The sequence below is a fragment of the Cydia strobilella genome, chromosome 7, assembly GCF_947568885.1.
Source record: "Cydia strobilella chromosome 7, ilCydStro3.1, whole genome shotgun sequence".
NCBI classification, from domain to species: Eukaryota; Metazoa; Arthropoda; class Insecta; order Lepidoptera; family Tortricidae; genus Cydia; species Cydia strobilella.
Window position 1 is genome coordinate 6010257 of NC_086047.1, and position 20980 is coordinate 6031236.

General features: G+C 36.8%; 2 protein-coding genes across 3 annotated transcripts in view; one reads left to right on the forward strand and one right to left on the reverse strand.

The window, feature by feature from the left end:
* LOC134742797 (synapsin) overlaps positions 1-15839 on the reverse strand; it is a 123359-nt gene extending 107520 nt beyond the window's left edge. The window contains exons 1-2 of the mRNA XM_063675983.1: positions 15804-15839; positions 14486-14597 (exon numbers count right to left, since the gene is read on the reverse strand). Of these exons, the coding sequence (XP_063532053.1) occupies positions 14486-14597; positions 15804-15839 (148 nt within the window). The remainder of the gene's footprint in view (positions 1-14485; positions 14598-15803) is intronic.
* A 504-nt stretch (positions 15840-16343) lies between these two features.
* Positions 16344-20980, forward strand: part of LOC134743000 (uncharacterized) — a 31771-nt gene continuing 27134 nt past the window's right edge. For both annotated transcript variants that reach the window (XM_063676260.1, XM_063676261.1), the window contains exon 1: positions 16344-16504. In XM_063676260.1, coding sequence (XP_063532330.1) covers positions 16445-16504 — 60 coding nt within the window. In that variant the 5' untranslated portion in view covers positions 16344-16444. The remainder of the gene's footprint in view (positions 16505-20980) is intronic.

Below are 20980 nucleotides of genomic sequence, written 5' to 3' on the forward strand. Positions count from 1 at the left end.
CTCGATACAAAACGCCCTGCCGCCTATTTTGATCAGTGAAGCTGAAGTGTTAAGAGGCCGGTGTCGATTTTAGTCGCAAAAATGTAAAATTGATAGATTTAGTTCGTGAAATTTTACACCTTTTGTTACCTAATTGAAATAACAAGTACTGGTTTCTATTAGCACGTCTTCTTATCTTACCTTTTATCAGATATTTTTTTTGAAAATAGACTCACTAAATTAATAATGTTTGCTTTTCTGATGGACGTTTAGGTAAACGCGCGTAAAGCACTGATTTTGTCGCTCTTATTTGTAAATTTCGTAAAGTTTGGACTGCTAAACATGGCAATTTTGTATTACACATATCCTGTACTTGACGTTTATCAGACTACATTTTTGTTATTATGACTTGCTAGTAGTGTAAATGAAAGTTAGACGAAATCAATTTTCTCCAGAAATTACTTGAAAACAAGTGACAATTTCTCTGAAAATCGACTTAATTTCAACGTAATTTTGATACTTAAGCAATCTACAACATTTGCTGAAACTATTCTTATACATCAATTTGTATAATTTACCACCATAATTTTTTGATGAATTTTTAAAAACTGCCCCTTCTCTTCATGCATTACCGGTGACGCACGCTCGCGACCTCATTATTAAAAGGCAAGATGAGAAGACGTGCTAATAGAAATCAATACTTGTTATTTAGATATTACGTAACAAAACGTGTATAATTTCAACGACTAAATCTATCAATTTTAAATTTTTGCTCCAAAATCGACTACGGCCTCTTAACGTCGTGTAAAGCAGTAGGTATAATGGCCTGCTAGATAGTCGTTAACCTGGCGTATCGTCTTTGATAACCAGTATAAGTATGATCCATGATTACGTATGTTTTAACCGACTTCAAAAAAGGAGGAGGTTATCATTTCGACCGTATTTTTAGGGTTCCGTACCCAAAGGGTAAAAACGGGACCCTATTACTAAGACTCCGCTGTCCGTCTGTCCGTCCGTCTGTCCGTCTGTCCGTCTGTTCGTCTGCCTGTCTGTCACCAGGCTGTATCTCATGAACCGTGATAGCTAGACAGTTGAAATTTTCACAGATGATATATTTCTGTTGCCGCTATAACAACAAATACTAAAAACAGAATAATATAAATATTTAAATGGGGCTCCCATAGAACAAACGTGATTTTTTGCTGTTTTTTTCGGTACGGAACCCTTCGTACGCGAGTCCGACTCGCACTTGGCCCGTTTTTTTTTATGTAAGGACATAGAAGTCAAGGCATGCAAGGGCCAAACTCACATTCAAAAAAAATGTTTTGTGTGTAAGTCGTGAATGCATAACGGGAAAAGAGCGTGGAGCAGAGAAGGGGTGAGTAATATGTATTATATGTATTATCATTATTATTTTGTACAACATAAATCAATGATAATAATATTGTTGATATATTTTCTTTGACATGAAACTTTATTACTTCACGCTAAGAATCACTTCATTACAACATAATTTAGCCCTCGGCGCAAATCGCTAGGGAGAAAACATGAATAAACGAGGGAAAGTCAAATCGAGATATTCTTTTACGAAATAGAACATTTTTAATGCTTCGTCCGTGGCAAACAAGCATACGACCCGCCTGATGTCAAGCGGTTACCGTAGCCTACGGACACCTGCAACTACAGAGGTGTCACATGCTCGTTTCCATTGCGTACTTATAACAGTTATAACAATAGTAGATACTTATTTTATTCAATTTTACAATTTTCTCGTTTTTAAAACTAGACGAACACGTTAAGTCCCCAGCAAGCTCGGTTCTCCATACAATCGTAGTTACGCTCTCATTTTAAAACAAGCTAGATTGCTCTGAAACTTTGTATACTTACGATAGTATAAGATATATCTAGGTCTGTAATTAGTTTATGTAGCTTCAGATAAATACCATAGTAAAGAAAAATACAGCGAATTTAAGTTTTCCATACAAAACTTGTTTTTTCTTATTTTGTTTGTTTTATAAAATGGATCTATATAAACTAATTACAGACATAGATATACCTCATGTCATTGTATATGCAAAGTTTCATTACAATCCAATACGTAGTTTAAAAATTAGAACGTAACTCCGTGTATGAGAAGGTGAAATTCGGCCGAGCTTGCCGGGGACTCTTAAACAGTCAGTCGTAGGTACAGTCGCCATCAGATATATCGATGCGACCAACGTGCTCAGAAATATCTGAACATGCACTATAACATCTTGGTAATAGGCTTAGTTTAGATATTTGTGACCAACTTGGCCGCTACGATATATCTCATTGCGACTGTACAAGAAGAAATATGGGCACAAAAAGAGCTATAGTGGAAGAAATTATATTTTCCCCTCACTAGCTCGGAAAGTTGTCGTTTATCCTTCAATATAAGCGGGGAAAAACGCGTTTTATCCACTAGTGGGGAAAGTAATTTGACCTTGGATGGAGCGTGTTTAAGTAGCTTGACAGATAACAAAACGTAAAACGCTCATGATAATGGTTCGTTCGATATTAATTATCATTAAATAAATGGTTTGAGAATCTAATAAAAAATACCAAATTTAGCTTTATTTAATGATTTTAAGTCATAAACCTTAAAATTCCATAAGAAACGTTTGTTTTTTTATAATGATGTTAAATATAATTCTGAACGCACAAGTTGAATCGATGCAATTTCAAAACGCATCGTTGACATTTCATACATCAGAAATGTCAACATTGTCAACAATTTTTTTACTTAAAACCTTTTCTCATCGACTCGCGTAAAAATACACAACTTCCAGAGTTTTCTGTTATAATATCGTAAAGAAATTGAAGATCATCTAACGCCTGTGGATGTTGCACTTTCCTCGCTATAGTGAGGTGAAAAGTTTTGTGCTACACACGGGCGCAAATGTATTTTACTTCTCGTGTGTTGAAACACTCGCTACGCTCAGGATTCTATTTTAGAACCACTCGCTTCGCTTGTGGTTCACCTATAGAATCCTTTCGCTTGCTCGTGTTTCAATTCTACACTCGCGGGTAAAATACAACTTTGCACCCTTGTATAACAAATAACTATTATTTGACTTACCTAGGGAAATCTACTTGGAAGGGTGGCGAATATCAACAACTGCGTGGCGGCAGGTGCAAGTTGGTATCGGGCAGGGATAGTACCTACAACAAAACAATGTCGTTAGCAGTGATATTTCACTTACTTATGCGGGTAGAAGTATTTATGGGGGTAACGAATGGAAAGATTCGCACGCTTCTGGTAAGCTATGGTAACTCAGTTGGTTTAGAGCGATCGGACCGGTGTGCCGATAGCTAGGTCGCAAGTTCGAGTCTTGTCCAAAACGGTGATTTTTTTTCACTTTTACTTTGATATAAATAAATGTAGTATCGCTCGACGTTTATGAGATCTCGTTTTGTTTTCCCTACCAAGGATTTGACACATAGTCAACACTAACACGAGACTTATAGAAGTTATAGATATTACTTTAATGATAAAACGATTTAACTCAATCGATATTTTTCGTTGCTACAGCTACAGTCGTTACTCGTTACCAACTGCTAAAGTTTCCAGACGCTGTAACTATTTCGTGTGGGATAGTGCTAGTTTCTAGTTTTATTAACTTTTATTAGATTTCCCGAGCGTCTTCGTACCATTGTATCGTAAACGAATACTCGCCGTCTGGTGACAGTGGTGACCCATTCTTACTCATTCCTACCTAAATATGTTTCAACGAATAGTGCAAAGATAGAGAGGAGAGGGTGTAAGATTTTTTACTATTTTGCAAACATAATATATTATTATGTATGTGTACCTATAAAAAAAAACAGCAAAATGTAATAACAACGTTAATGTTATTACGGAATTAGGTTCGCCTTTTGTACGATATTTTTTTGTATTGTGCAATAAAGATGAAATAAATAAATAAACTAAATAAGCTTTAACTAAAGTAAGTATACATTTTGTTTACAACCCCATTGCCTTCTTCATAACGCCATAAAAAAAACCCTAAATTTTCTTTACGACCGATATAGTTTTATAAGCTACACATGTCGCCACATATTCAGGTTTATCTCTCACTATGAAACTCCTTAGCTTCTGTTAAGAGTCCCCGGCAAGCTCGGCCGAATTTCACTTTCCCATACAAACGGAGTTTCATCTTCATTTTAAAACAACCTGTTGGATTGTAATGAAACTTTGCATATATAATGACATGAGGTATATCTATATCTGTAATTAGTTTATATAGCTTCATGAAATAAAACTATGAAAACGGATTATATCGCGTATATTGAATTTATAATACATCCCGACGTTTCGAACCCTTTACAGCGTTCGTGGTCATCGGACGTGACTGAGGAAAAACTACAAAGTGCAAAATACCCACATACAAAAATAATGAACCATCATAAACTATAAAATTTAAGGCTGGTTGTACATGCAAAATCGGTTCATAAGGCTAGTTATACAAAAAAAAACCAAATCAATCATGAATCAAATCTTGTCGAATTAAATCTTCTCGGGTCTGAGGTGTAGGGTTGGAGCCGGCGTAGCTTTATCGCGTATATATTATATATCTATCGTGTATATGTATCTTTAATCGAATTTAATATATTTTATGTATCTTTACTTGAAAATAGTTGTATTGTATTGTTTCATGACTATCTTTTTCGAAATTTTAAGATACTCCTATTTTACATGATATCAAACGGGACTAAGTTCATATCGAAACTGGCCGTCCACTATCTTCTATAAGATTCATAGCAATATCTCGAAGTCCCAGTCCTTCTGTCCTCCAATTAATATGTTTGCCTGAACATGTATAGGACTCACAGTAATTGAAATAATAAAACAAATTAAAAATAAATTATTAATTAAATTCGATTATTGAAATAATAACTACATAAACGGCCAGAACAGAACATATTGTCCCCCTTCCTACTCTACTTTATATTATGCAAACTATTGTGATAGCCTGTATGTGCGCGTAATATTGTTCCTCTTCTTTGCCTCGCCTCAACCCACTTCATAAGCAAAGTTATTTATTTTCCGCACAATTTATTTTGTACGCAACCTGCAATACTCAGACCCATTCGGTGCCTAAGATTACGCGGCTATCGTATTTTGTAGATGTTTTGCGCTAAACCTCTGTTTTTGTGCGCAATATCAGTTTACAAAAGGTGAGGACAACGAGAAAGGTACGTGGCGAGACTGGCGAGCGTGTCTTTTAGGGGTTGGTAAATAAGTTATCTCAGACGGGCGTCTCACAAAAACGTTAGAGGCCTTCTGGCGTCTACCAGTCACATCACAATGTTTCGAGGGATCATATTCGATCCGGGATTATTCCCCTGTGCTGTTCCCGAGCTTTCAAGGAATTTTTAAAGTTACATTACATTATGTTAACATTAACCACATGGTTAAAATGTATGATTTTTAATAGACTCGATGTTTCTGGAGGAGGTTTAATGAATACTACAAGATTTTCCCGGGAACAGTGGGTACTTTACTAAGGTAGAGGCTTGGAGGCCAGTCACAGCTCACAGCGCGCGCTGGCTCTGAGCCAGGCCCGTGCCGGCAGTCGACGCACAATAATTCTGCCCGTTACACAACTCCCCGGGGGGCTGTAACCCATTACTGGGCCATTGGCTTCTGTTTCGTCGGTCGCACTTTCCCCTAAAATTTAAACAGATCCCGGATTTATGTGTACGCCCCGCGAGCGGCGCGACTGCTGCCAAAACCTTTTACATTTGTAATTTTAAAACCTGGTAAAAGCTTTCTGGGTTGGGTGATTTGTTACACGTGTCCTCAGAACTGTTAGTGTAAAGTTCAATTATAGATGGTCTCAAGACGTTACATTTAGAAAGAGTATTGAACAACAACGATAAGTAGCAAACGTTAAATAATATTGGAAATCAGTGTTTGTCCCCTTCGCCCTGGTTTCGTGGCACACCGAGATATCAGTCAATGTATTTTCACAGGCACTAAATAAGAATTACGCACGCGAGACTGGGCCTTGTTATTAAAAAGGAAAGTGGAACTCGTGCCCTTGGGAAAAGTAGTGAAACGTGGAAAAATAAATGAGGCATTCCTCCCCTGAGGTAGATCCCCTGAGTGAAAGTGCTTGCTCTCGATGAAGGGCTTGCGAGGTGCGTTTAGGTAGAATAGTTGTTATTGCAACAATACGAATAGATGCAAACTTTTATGTTGATTATATTTATGAATGATACGCACGTAATGCATTTAGAACTATTTGAGTACTTATACATAGGTATTTTTGAATATTGATTCTTGAAAGTGGCTGTAAATAGGTAACATCAATGAAATTAACAAAATAAGGTTATGACCATGAAAAAATATTTTCCCCTCACTAGCTCGGAAAGTTGTCTTTTATCCTTCAATACAAGCGGGGAAAAACGCGTTTTATCCACTAGTGGGGAAAGTAATTTGACCTTGGATGGAGCGTGTTTAAGTAGCTTGACAGATAACAAAACGTAAATCGTTTATGATAATGATTCGTTCGATATTAATTATCATTAAATAAATGGTTTGAGAATCTAATGAAAAATACCAAATTTAGCTTTATTTAATGATTTTAAGTCATAAACCTTAAAATTCCATAAGAAACGTGTGTTTTTTTATAATGATGTTAAATATCATTCTGAACGCACAAGTTGAGTCGATGCAATTTCAAAACGCATCGTTGACATTTCATACGTCAAAAATGTCAACATTGTCAACAATTTTTTTACTAAAAAACTTTTCTCACCGACTCGCGTAAAAATACACAACTTCCAGAGTTTTCTGTTATAATATCGTAAAGAAATGAGTGATTCCAGTGATGAAGATGATCTAACGCCTGTGGATGTTGCATTTTCCTCGCTATAGTGAGGTGAAAAGTTTTGTGTTATACACGGGCGCAAATGTATTTTACTTCTCGTGTGTTGAAACACTCGCTACGCTCAGGATTCTATTTTAGAACCACTCGCTTCGCTCGTGGTTCACCTATAGAATCCTTTCGCTTGCTTGTGTTTCAATTCTACACTCGCGGGTAAAATACAACTTTGCACCCTTGTATAACAAATAACTATTTTAGCTATGTTCATTCAAATAAAATCAAATTTAACAAGCATAACAAGATTAACAACAAATATATGTAAGGCCGTCATGTAGGTAAATGTTATGTGCATAGCAGCATGCATAGGATATTTTTGTCTTGTATTTCCCGCAAAAAGCTCTAAAATCTTCTGAGTAATATGTCTGCGTCACATTGACATTATCAAATTCCTAAGCCTTCATCGGTAATCACATTACCAGGACTTACAATCACAATCCTGGCGGAGCGCCAACGCTGTGACGTCCTGGCAAAGATCGATTCTGGACCTGTTATTCAACACGCTTAGTAAGTACATCGCTTCAATAACCAGTACAAATCTAACTTCCGAATACAGCAATGTTATGGGTCTACGGTATACTGGGAGGGTTGAGCCCACAGCCGAGCATAAGATGCCTTGTTAATTGGAAAGCAAGGAACGCTAAATATCGGTATGCCGTATTCATGAATCACTTACATGCCTTCTGTATGTCTTTTGTACAATTCACGAATTCCCGGGTGAACACCAAGGTTCGAGGAATAACTTCTAATTTGAGGCCTGAAGCAGGAATAAAATAATGGAAATGTATAGTTTGTTAGGTTCGGTAGGTACTTAGGTAGAGGTAGGTTAGGGATTTGAAGGATGTCTCTACAAAGAGTAACAGATTCCAGTAACTTTTTTATTTTTATTTCTTACAACATTTAAAACTTTCAAAGTGGTTGAGCACCCCCTTGTAGTTGGGATAAAATTACAAAACGGCGTGTTTTATCAAAACAATATGTGTAACAAAATAAGGGGTGCGCTTCTTCTTGCTAGCGTTTGAATTTTTCCCATACAAACGTGAACCACCCTCTCATATTTTAGATAGTCTTACTGTTTACATGACTTATGTGCTGCCTTCAAATCATCTTTAAACTAAACATACCTTCTCAGTCTTTTTATTCAGCCTTTCAAACCGAAGAACGCATAATTACCTACTGTGCTAGATACTGGTGCCTATCTGATTATGGCAGGCACGAGATGAATAGCTACTGACAATGGGTATATTTTTCATACAATTTCCATTTCGGGAAAAAACGGTTTCATTTTGTTTTCAAGAAAAATTACTTTGTTTTTGATGTCGATCGCTTCAGCATAATTATATTCTAGGTTTTTAAGTTTCGCTTTTAATAAAAAATATATATATTGCAAATAAAACAAAAAAGGGAAACCTTATATTAACCTAGTATTTCATTGTGTACATAACGTACTAAAAAATAACGGAGGATGGAAAATATTTAGAAGTGGAAAAATATTTTCTCTTTTTGTATGGACGAGTAATTGGATAATGAAATAGCGCTGGCACCTGCGAGATCGTAATTGCAAATCGAGGACGTTTTCTTCATCAACCTTATTGAATTGTATTCATTTATCTCGATGACAATATTGTTCAATTTATTAACGACTAATGAAGGAGGGAATAATAAAAATAAAAAAGCTTTAATTTTCCAAATCTTACATAAAATGCAGTATTTAGTTGTTTTTTTTTTACTTGCATTACATTATATATTTCTTTCAAACTAGCATGCATTTAACAATAGTTATATAGTGTTCTAAAATTATTGATTTTGATAAATTGTTATTTTTATTTACATCCGTGTAGTTTTATTATTATTTCATTGTTTAGAAATTGTCCATTTAATTGAGAAAATATTGTATGTACAGTAAGAATATAATGTCATATTTTAAAATTTAAATTTGAACACATATTTAGGTGTGGACCCCTCGGCGGGTAAATGTCAAAGGTCCTCCAGCCATTTCCAATTATCTCTATCAGATGCTATTTCTGTCCAATTTTCCCCGGCTATTTCTACGATCTCGTCTTTCCATCTCCCCTTTGGTCTTCCAGATCTGAGGTCTCCGTCTGGCCCTTTCCATGTGGTCGCTTTCTTTGGCCACCTGACATCTTGGTACCTATTAGCCACGTGACCTGCCCACTTCTATTTAAGGCCTGGGGCGTAGGATAGAGCATCGAGTACTTTTGTTTGCTGTGCTATCAAATTTTACTGTCTAATCTTCTCTTAATTTTATTTTTAACACTTTTACTGTCTCTCGCTTTCAACAATGACATGGGTCGATACGTCCGTGCATTGCATAATCTTACAGAGTTATCCATTTCTGACGTCACGTAGACGTGACAGAGTTAATTGGACGGTGCATTTCATGTAATGCACGGACAGTAAAAGTGTTAAAATGCTTCTTTCTAGCTCTGAGTAGTTATCATTTTATTTCTGTCTTTTGCATCAAATATCCATATTTGGCAGCTGTACGTAAGGCATGGTAGTAGGCTCGTATCCATGATTTTTCTTCATTAAATGGGTGTATATTGGACTTCTGAAGGAGGAATAATACGAGTAGGTAATTAAAACTGATAGCCTAGCGGTATGGCGTGCGATTATAACCAGAGGGCCTACAGCGAAAATTGAGAAATCGTTACTTTCCTCTCTACCCTCTTGCATACTTAAGGGCCAAAGATGGAGAAGCAGATAACAAAATTTCAAATTTTAATTTTTTGCGATAGGTCATTCAAACTCCGCTTTTTACCAATGAGCTTTTTGAAACTTATGTACGAAATATAACGACATATTAACAAGTCACTTATTGGTGAAGAAAAACATCTCGAGGAAACCGGACTAATCCCAATCAGGCCTAATTTCCCCTATGGGTTAGAATATGGCAGCCAATTTTGTAAAAACGAATAGAAAACTACGATAACCTGCGTCAGTTCTTAGAATTTAGTCAAAGCCGACTCCGGACTCTTTTGGGATGCGACCGGGAAGTCAGAGGCTTACCGTTTAAATATCTATTTCTTAAACACTTTCTACAGACCAGTCAGCAGTCGTGGAAGTACTTAGTATGGTTAATAACTCATAAGTAAGTACATGTATACTTGCACAACTATACCATTAGCATAAACAAGGTATCCGAGATCCCAAACCGATTCAAAAATATAAACGAACATCACCGTTTATATACCTATATAAAGATTAGATGAATCGTTTTAAACGGGTATTATGAAACGATTTGAAAGCGTTCCTAAGGCATAACTCGTAACTTAGCATGATTTCCTGGTATCAGGCTAACTTGGTTGAATTCTGAGACTGCTCGGCGGAAAATCCTCGGAGATTGGTTAAATTGAGTCAGACCGGTGGGTAGAATAGATGCTTCTTTACTGGGACGTTTCATTTCATTTTAAATAGAGACACTACGGAAACGTTTTGTGTGATGTTAAATTTATACCAATAAACTTAATATAAACTATAGACCTACCTGAAAAAGGTTTAATTTATGAAACTACGTGATGTTATATGAGTAGGTAAGTTGTAAAATACAGATTCTACATGCGCAGTTAATCGTTGCATAAAAACTAACAATAATAGTGATCTTGGATACGGCGCGAATAGTCTGCCGGTTCCTCTCTCTGCGGCCCTGACCACCGGCAGCTTGGGCCTTGCCCCGCTGCTGGCGGCACCCTAGGTTAGGTTTTTTATAATGTGTTTATATGTATATTTTTTGTAATGTTTTGTAAGTGTTTTTATATTGTACTTTTATACTCAGATTGTAAAACCCTAACCTAAGACCCAAGTTAAATAAAGGAATAATAATAATATGAAGTACTTATATAAGAAATGAATTGCGCTATTTTGAACTATTAACATACAGGTACCATTAACATATAGGTAGTTCAAAGCATTGCTACGCAACACTGTCTGCATGCAGATCTCTCATACATATTGTCACTTGTCCAATTTATCCCCTTGGGAGATTTCCGCGATAAAAAGCAGAAATCCATTTTTATATATGCCTAATCAGATTTTTTTGCGAGGGAGTTACAAACATCGATACTTTTTATAGTAGCAGCATTAAGGCTACATTCGAATATCTTAAAAGCGCCATAGTCAAATTAAAATTTCAAGTTTTTGATTCAGCCATTAACTAATTGGAGCTTGGATGTTGGTGTGGGATGCTACCTGCGTAGACACACTGGCACCGTCCCAGCTCCAACGGACTAATGTAAAAGCGGACGGAGCGGCGGAAAACGCCGAAATTTTAAAACGTAATAAATATAAGAGCCTCGGTAGAGAGTATTATTTCGTTCCATTTGGAGTTGAAACTCTAGGTCCATGGGGTCCCAGCGCGCACAAGTTGTTTGCAGAAATCGCGAAGCGTCTGGTTGACGTATCTGGTGACCGAAGAGCTGGCGGCTTCCTCGCACAACGTATCAGCATTGCGATACAGGGGGGAAATGCCGCCAGTATCCTTGGTACAATGCCTCAAGGGCCTATTTTAGATTTAAGCTAGTTATTAATTTCGTTTACGTAGTACCACTGTATATATCTTGTATGTAAATAAAGTAATAAAGTATATTTGTATTATTTGAAGATATTTTAGTATAACACTTACCAATTTAAATAACAGTAATCATCCTAATCACTGTAATCATCCAACGGGTTAATATTAAAGCGACCGTTTTGTTACTCATAACGGTAATCAAAGCACACTAATTATAAACTTAAACAACGTATAACTGCGTTAACACACAGCGTCGCAATGTCTGTATGTTTAACTATAATAAACGATAACATTATATACATATGCTCTAGAGGGTATATACTCTGTTTTTAGATAATTTATTTAAATTTTACCATTAACAATTACAAATAGTACATTAAGTAAATATAACCAGCCGGTAAACTTTTCGAAACTAGCTACAAGTTATGTAATAAAAAAAGTAACAGTTACATTCATATAACACCTGATATACCCTGAACTTAATTTACATGCAATAAAATAGGTTTTCCGAAATAAATCCTTGCATTCGAACTCACGTTTAATTCTAATGCCTTCCGTTGGCCGCCTTTCCAACGTATTCTTTCCCAGCTCCGTATACCGAGTTTATGAATGAACGTAATAATAAAACGAGTATCATACAGCCTTTCAATGAACCTTCTCAAATAATAAATAGTAATAACATATTACACTCACCTACGAGTAATTGGGTCAAGTCCGGTTATCTGTTGGGATTCGCTTACGGGCACTGGTAGCGCGAATGTACACGAGAAATGGCAACGAGGGGGGTGCCTTCTGAAATACTGAAGGAAAAATCGGCGGGATGGCGCACGTCGTGAGGATATTGATTTGGGCGGCAACAAGCCGACGGCAGCGCCCTCACGCTCCGTGACGCGCCGCAAATCCTACTTTAATATAACTTGCCGGCAGATGGCGATTTTTCATAAAAGTTAATCGAAATAAAGTTCGACGTTTGGAAAACTTTTCTGCTTATTCAAGCTTTGCGTTTTAAGGAAAGTTTTGGAATAATTATATTGTTTTACTTCTGAACTCCTCTTAATGTAATTAATAAGAATCGAAGTGTATTTTATTCTAATTAACATTCTTGAAATTTTCCTAAATACTTTAATAACATAACTTAAAGTTAAATCAAATCTGTCAGTACAGAGATGGGATATACTCAAAGGTACAGACTACAGACAGACAGAACAGAATTACCTTTAACCACAATTATTTAAATAAAGCAAGTAGAGTTTTAAGTAGGATAATTATACCTCTTACATAAATCGACCTAGACTCACAGTGAATAAACTCAATAAGGCTTTCGTTGTAGGTACAGTCAGCAATAATATTCGCTTAGCACCTTTGTATACAAACTTCTATGCAGGGGGGATACCTTTTCTCTGCAGTTGACTGTACCAGATAGAGGTACAAATAATCATGATAGGCATATAAAACTAGGAGCTCTAGCTTAGCCAAGGTCGTTAACAATTACCGCCTAAGCTAATCTGCCGTTATACATTTCTCCTTATCCTTTTGTGTAACCCAGCGAAAAACAAAACATGAACACAGAGGGCCTACCGCGATACCGCGAACCACGTTCGACGTGTTGCCTCTCTGCCGCACTTGTAAAATCATACGTAATATACTCAAAGGTACAGACTACAGACAGACAGAACAGAATTACCTTTAACCACAATTATTTAAATAAAGCAAGTAGAGTTTTAAGTAGGATAATTATACCTCTTACATAAATCGACCTAGACTCACAGTAAATAAACTCAATAAGGCTTTCGTTGTAGGTACAGTCAGCAATAATATTCGCTTAGCACCTTTGTATACAAACTTCTATGCAGGGGGGATACCTTTTCTCTGCAGTTGACTGTACCAGATAGAGGTACAAATAATCATGATAGGCATATAAAACTAGGAGCTCTAGCTTAGCCAAGGTCGTTAACAATTACCGCCTAAGCTAATCTGCCGTTATACATTTCTCCTTATCCTTTTGTGTAACCCAGCGAAAAACAAAACATGAACACAGAGGGCCTACCGCGATACCGCGAACCACGTTCGACGTGTTGCCTCTCTGCCGCACTTGTAAAATCATACGTAAGTGTGACAGGGAGGCACGTTTCGTAAATTCCTTAATCTGACGGCTAATTAAACGCGTTGAAATCTAGTGCAACGCAAAAACCTCGTAGATGTCTACGAAAGTAAGCCACGGCAGTAAACTTTAAGCTAAAACCTATTTTACATCTCGTTTTATAGCCATTTTATAGCACATTTGCCTGGATTAACCCTTTTAACTTTATTTTATTTCATTTGAAAGTAGTTTCTAGAGTATTGAGGTGGAATAATAGTGTTTTATGTTAGTTTTAAGAACTACAAACTTGTTGGGGCTAAATTACTGGTAAAATGTATAAAATTACATCATGCTCGTGCAAACTAACATATAGCTCATAATGGTAAGAGACCACCGCAGGATATGGACACCTGAATCTCCAGATTCCAAGAGCGGAGTATAAATGCACCTCCCTCACAGCTAACACAGTGCATCCTTAGAAGTTCCGTGAACCTTTCATGCACCAATCTATTTTTTTACATTTGGAAAATAAAAGCTAAAGATTTTTGTAACTCAACGCATTACCTACCTTGGTATAGTCGAAGTTGAACCAATTGAGCTTGTTTAGTCAAAGAGTCTCAAGAATACAACATCATTGAGTGGTAAACCACAAATTAGGATAACTACCTCGTACCTCGTAGTAAAAGCAGATTATAACCGCCTTGAAATGTTAGTATAGATTAACGATTATAACTAAAGTATGGACACGTCTGGTAAAGTATGGAAACAACGTTTAACGTTTTGTAATTGAAAAATACTCAACATTTTAAAAATAAAACGAGTACATAAACTTCTACGTTTTACTTCTTTTAAAAATAAATGCTAGGAAATTTCTGCCAAACCAAAAAACCCGCAAGGACTCGCCATGTCGTGTCGCCCAAGGCTAACTCTACAGTAGGAAAAAAGGTAGAACAGGATAATCAGATAGGTCTGGCCTGGCGGTACCTGGCGCGCCGGTGTGTGCGTTGCTGTAGGGCTCGTGCGGACGTGCGCGAGTGTGCGTGTGTCGTAACTGCTGCGCCCGCGCGCGGCGTTGCGTGCCGGGCACGCGTGCACACTGGAGCCGAAATGACGGTTATTTTTTAAGTTAATGTCGAAAACCGAAAACCACTGAACCTTAACGACAGATTCGAAGTAAAAATAATTGCAGTTTCCGGACGCCGTAAGGACAAGTAAAAGAAACCAACATTTATTATATCCTCTCACAATTCTGTAGTTAAAAGCCAGACTAATAAAATATAACCATTTTATTAAAGTACAAATTAACACAATGCTCGACTCCATAGCTCACTATAATTTTAACGTGCGATGAAAACTCCGAATTATATATTTATTGTACATATATTGTATTTATTGTAATATAAACAATCGATTGTCTGCCCTAACAACCAAATACATAAAGTTTAGCTCAGCAGTGCTGAGGAAAAAGAGGTATTACCTAGTCGTTAGGCAATCTACATCTAGTTCCGCAATCGGAAGATGAAGTAGTTAAATGATTCTTAGTCTTAACAAATGTATTGCCACAGTAGATTGGCTAATAGTGTTACACGTTACGCTTTTCTCAGCGTCCTGGCGAAAAATAATGAATTAACCCCTTACCGCATACGAAGTCATATATTATTATGCCGATTATGATATTCATATATTTAGTGCATTGTATAATATATGTAATGGTAATGATTATAAAGAATTCAATGAAAGTTATCTTCTGCTCATCAGCGATGAATATTTCAGGAAGTTTAGTCAAATATTACTCTTGAAGCAGCACCCCAGGAACTTAAGTAAAAGGGAACTTTAATAACCAACCAACATAATTAAACGGTATCTCATTTCTCTTTAACCTTTACCGTGTATAAAACCCTCTGAGCTTTTTTATGAGAACTTCCCGCATATCTTTTTTTTTAAATTCGCGAGAAAACCCGGTTCATGCAAATGCCTTTCCTCCCAGAAATACGGTAAAGAACGTGAATTGGATCGGAATTTTTATTTATGCCGGCATGCGGCATCGCCCGCGTCATTACCTATATAGTAGATTCGTCCTCGCGTGCTAAGGCAAGGGCCCTTAGCATTTTAAAGGTAGGCCAGGCTTGAAGTATTACTTACAACATTCTTTGGATTATTATTTCGTCCGTTTTTGTGACTAATAATTTCCCTTTGACCTTGATTATGGGATTTCATTGTTGACTACTTTTTGCGTCGATTGTTACATTTCCATAGTATTTCACAACCTATTTCAAACTCTATCAATTTACCTACTACCTACGTTTTTAGACTTCTTGTTTTCAAATGCTTTAGTCATGTTCTTATCGGTTATCGATATGTGATCGGGGCGGGTAGTTAGATTCACGCAAAACTCGTTTTCGTAAACCAAGATATACGTAATACCTACCGTAAAAAAGGAAAGCGGAGGGAAATCATATATGTACCTAAATTATCGAATGCAGGACTATCAGCAGCAGGTATTTAAATAGTACAGGAAAGAGGAAACATAAAAAGACGCTCACATTATTACTAGGCAAGTACTTATTACATAATTTGCCAGTAAATATAGACAAACAAAGTGTCTTACGTGTCGGAACGGCACAGTCTGCGCCGGTCCGTCACCGTCAACGCAAGCTCCTGATGACACTCCTCGGTACGGAGTGAAACATGTCGAGCGTTTTCCGACTTAAAATACGTGTGACCCGTTGTTAATATATTTAAACAACGTGTCTGTATATTTACTAGCAAAACCCATCATAGTCCACAAAACCTTGCATGTAAACGCGGCCTCCCACAGAAAGTAAAGTTTGTTGTTCTCGGTCGTGAGGCTCCGCGCGCAGTGGCGCTCAGACCCGCACGGCGACCGAACGCCATGCCGATGCCGCGCTAACCTGTGCTAGTGACAAGCTGTCAAGTGTCAACATGTGGCTCTATGGAACGTGTGTCCTCGCCAGCGTCCTGCTGGCGGCCGTGCGCTCGCAGGTATTCACCATTGTTTTGTTGTTTACATTCCTGGCCCTGTCTATTGAGGGTTGAGGCAATACTTCATTATCAATAGTCCGCTCTATGTGCCAGAGCCAGAGAGCCATACTACTGCCGTGCAAGATTTTTGAACTTTGATGTCGTTGTTATTATCTGACAATTTATACGAGTTATACAACACATCATTCCGTGTTATAAACTACATAGGTAGATGTTATGCCTGTAGAAGTCGTTAAAATATGTACTTACCTAACATAAATGTTACAATCCTTAAAATGTATTATATAGATAGGTAAATAAGTACATCGTAAACTTGGGACAAACTTATAACGATCTTTTATCGAGAACAATAATAATTCTGACTCGTATCACATATTATATTTCTTGTCGTGTTAATGAATCTAATAAGAGTCTAATTTAATTTATTAAAGTAGGTGAAGGCGATCCAGGAGTAATTAGGATAAATATGAATACATTAACACTGTAAATTAAAGAGAGAAAGTTCCATATTCACCAGAGCGTTTAGCGTAACCGCAGGTTTTTATAAATTATCATCAGAATGACTTCATACCATTATCACCGATACGACCTTGTTCCAATAACGAATGTCTACACAAGTATTTTTATGCGTGTCTCTGTATAGGTACTCGTACATCAATATGTTATTCTAATGTTGTGATAACATTAACATACTCTATGAATATAACATTTTGCCTCAGATATTACTGCAACAAAGCATACCAATGGTCTTGCTCAATAGCTGCAGGTCATTTTTAGAACCTTGCCATTTTCTGAAATGATATACTATGGCTTTCGTGGCATATTACTCGTTACTATGACAAAGTACTATGTGTACGAAACTGAATGTGCAAGCTCACAACAAGCATGCAAAGACATTTCTTGTTGTAAGCTTTGCCAGCTTCTTTTTATTTGATTTTATTGTTACAAAGATCATGAATAGATAATGCGGTAGTACTTAAAGTTTTATTTTCATGAGCTCGGATGCTCGGCATTGCTCGTATGTTAATAAGGTAGGAAGGCTGATCAGCTGCGGCTGAATAAATATCCGTACCTACATAATTTATACGCCTCCACACCGCATTGTTTAATATTCGTCCTTTGGGACCTGGGGCTTTGCAATATTCAATACGAGAGGATCAGGGGATAGGCTTGACAAACGAGTTACTTAAGCCTTCGCAGTATGAATCACTTGACTTTGAACTCAAAACTTCGTATTCATTTGTTACTTAAAGTTTAAAATTGATTAATAATACGTTTTACCATACCCCACATACAACTTATATAATATGTAATAGTAGGGTAGGTTTGGAAAACAATGGTACCATTATTTTTTTCCTATTTGTAAGTTTTTTTTTTAAACTGATGTATTTTTTATTATTGCCTATTTTTTTTTAGTTTTCAATTTATTGTTATAAATTGCTCAGTTTCTATATATTTAACTAGATTTAGTTATAAAATTCAACATGTGTCAACAACCCTATTATTATACCTAAGGAAACTGATGTATGGAGTAAGCACTCGAAGCTTAATAGGTCACTCTAGGAGGATATAACCAAACGGAGCCGCCACGTCTGTAATTTGCGGGGGAGGGGAACGTCAAATGTAATACGTAACGTCAAAATAGCCATGTCAGATAAACGTCAATCCATGCACATTGTAACTATTTTCGACAGAGGGGAATGCAAAGAGTAGTATAATATATAGGAGAGGGGAATGCCTGTCAATGGCTACTCCGTTTGGTTATATCGTCCTAGAGGTCACTAGATAAGTTTTGCAATAGACACATATAAAAACAAAGAGGTGGCTTATCACACATACTTACTTTGTTCTCTATGATATATCAAATAGATCAAATAAATGGCAAGTAGGTACTACATCACTGTCAGACGATTGTTGCCAGCGTTGTTGTCCATCAAAGTGTCAAATCATGGAGACTATATAATGTCAAATCCTTAAAGTTGACAGGTAAAAAACCATAACCATTTCTCAAAAAACTTGGTTAAAACTTAGGTACCCATAAACACCACCACCAGCGCCACGGATTACCGCGGCATTATGCTGAGTGGGATCCTATTTTAGCGTCCAATGTTTTTTATGTCGGTATGTTTCCTTTTCCATGTGTAATATGTTGTGGCGTTAAATAAATGTATTTTCTTTCTTTCTTTCTTTCAAACAGAATTATATTACCTAATAAGGAACAGGTTCATAATTTATATACCTACCATAAATTATGCTAACCGGTTTGTTGATCTGACTGAAAGGATTAGATTTTCCCGCCGCGGCAATTAAAACAAATGCTCGAAATGTTATTGCAATGAAGTAGCCCTGCCCCCAAAAGGCTTATAAGGCTGGCGGTTGACGCCAATGCCATGCCAATACGGGCAGCAAGGCTACACCTACGCATCCCACGCGCATTCAATACGATATTCAGATATCACAACTTCAAAATTTTTGAAGGATCAATCAAATCAATAGATATAAAGATATTGAGAAACATGAGATATTAAGAGAAAACTAATTTCTATTGAAATTCTAAAATTCCATCGAAAGACAGGCTGCTAAAACCTAAAGTAACTAAGTTAAAAATACCTACTACTTTTTAAAATGTTATACTTCGACCCTCGCCTCGACTCTAGTCAAGTCTACTAGGTAGGGCACCTTTTAGGAAGTATTTTCATCATCATCATTTTAACAGCCTGGCTCTTGTCGGTGGAGTAATCGCCATTCCATTCTTTTCTCTGCCACTATTTTCATACCATGCAATAATAATATTATAATATAGGTAATCAAATTACCGAATTTTACTTAACCAAACATATTGTACAGAGGAAACAAGTTTACCAACCAGTAAGGATACTTAATTTTTTAACGAAATGTGCCGTTAATTCGGTAAACCTCAGCCGACATTATAGTAACGAAATACTCGCACATGTATTTAATTACATTTGTCATAAAAACAAATGAGAATATTCATGGAATAGTCACGGAAATAGGTAACATAGTATGTAGTATGACAAACCGTTCATTCATGGAAACATATGGTGAGTCGAATTATTGAGTCACCGAGTAAATACGCAGCCTTAAGATATGTATGACGCAAGGTAGGTAATACAAATCTGCCCTGCCCACGCCATACCGGGCTTCGTATACCCGCTGTCAACTAGGACCTTTTATGCAGAAAATTAAATTATATTGGCATACATATTCTTATTTTTGTACGAAAAGGTTCGTGTTTATTTTTGAGGGAATAAGATTCTATTCACGAATTGTATGTATCCTTATCGCTATTTTTGTCAGAGGTTTTACTCGTAGGTATTCAGGCAATTTTTCTTTCAGCGCGTCATTGCTTATATGCCTACATTTTATAGGCGAGATTTTATCTTTGGATCACAATTAAATTAGGAAAGTATACTTACTTACTACTTAGTTACCCCGCTGGCTCAGCGACCCAAAATGAGACTTGGCCTCCGACACAAGACAGCGCCACTTTTCTCGATCCTGTGCGACCTCTCGCCAATTGGTGACTCGAAGTTCGCGTAGATCCGCCTCCACCCTGTCGCACCAGCGATACCTGGGGCGTCCAATAGGACGTCTTCTTGCTGGGCGGCCCAGGTATGCTCTAGGAAAGTATAGGTAGAGTTAATAATTATCGTATTGGACTATTTTGAAGTTAGCACAATGTCAAAACTTCAGCGTAGGAAGATGTTAATTAAAAATTGGAATTGTCTCAACTGACTCCACAAGACAGGCCTAGCCTAGTGTGGAGATCATAGGTTAATAAAACAATGTATAATTTTTTGGTAAATAAACTTTTTTTTTTTTATTATAGTAAGTACCTTTTCTGCCTTTGACCCTGACGTGCTACTCTTTATATACGGACACGTATCACGCATAAACGAAATCTAAGAATTGAAGTTCATATTTGATTTTAATCAAATTGCCAAAACATGACTTGCTGCTTAACATTGTCCCACATCATTTATTTTTTGTTAATTATTGAAGTGCTATAAAAACGTGTTTTAGTTAGACGAGTCGTTTACGATAGAGATCATCATACCAAAGAACAAATAGAAGCTGAGCATGATATAGGTAAGGTACCCATCAAACAAAAACGTAACTGAAATGAATTATTACTGTGATAGGTATTTATAATTCCCTTAAACTTAGAAGTCGCAGAAAAAAATATATCTTACAGGTATTTTGTCAAAGTTAATCCCTTGTTACAAAATTCTAACCTTTGTCGAATTACAACGTAACTAAAATGGTCCTTCTGACCTTGATTAAAAGTCATTCTTTTAAATATATAAATACAACAATACAACAATAACTGATATTCTCACGTTGTATGGCAAACGCCCTAGGCTGGGTATTTCAATCGTTTACCTAACTCTCCTTATACCTACTAGCCAACATAAGTGTGACCCCAAGATCCGTGACAAAAACGTGCAGTCGGAG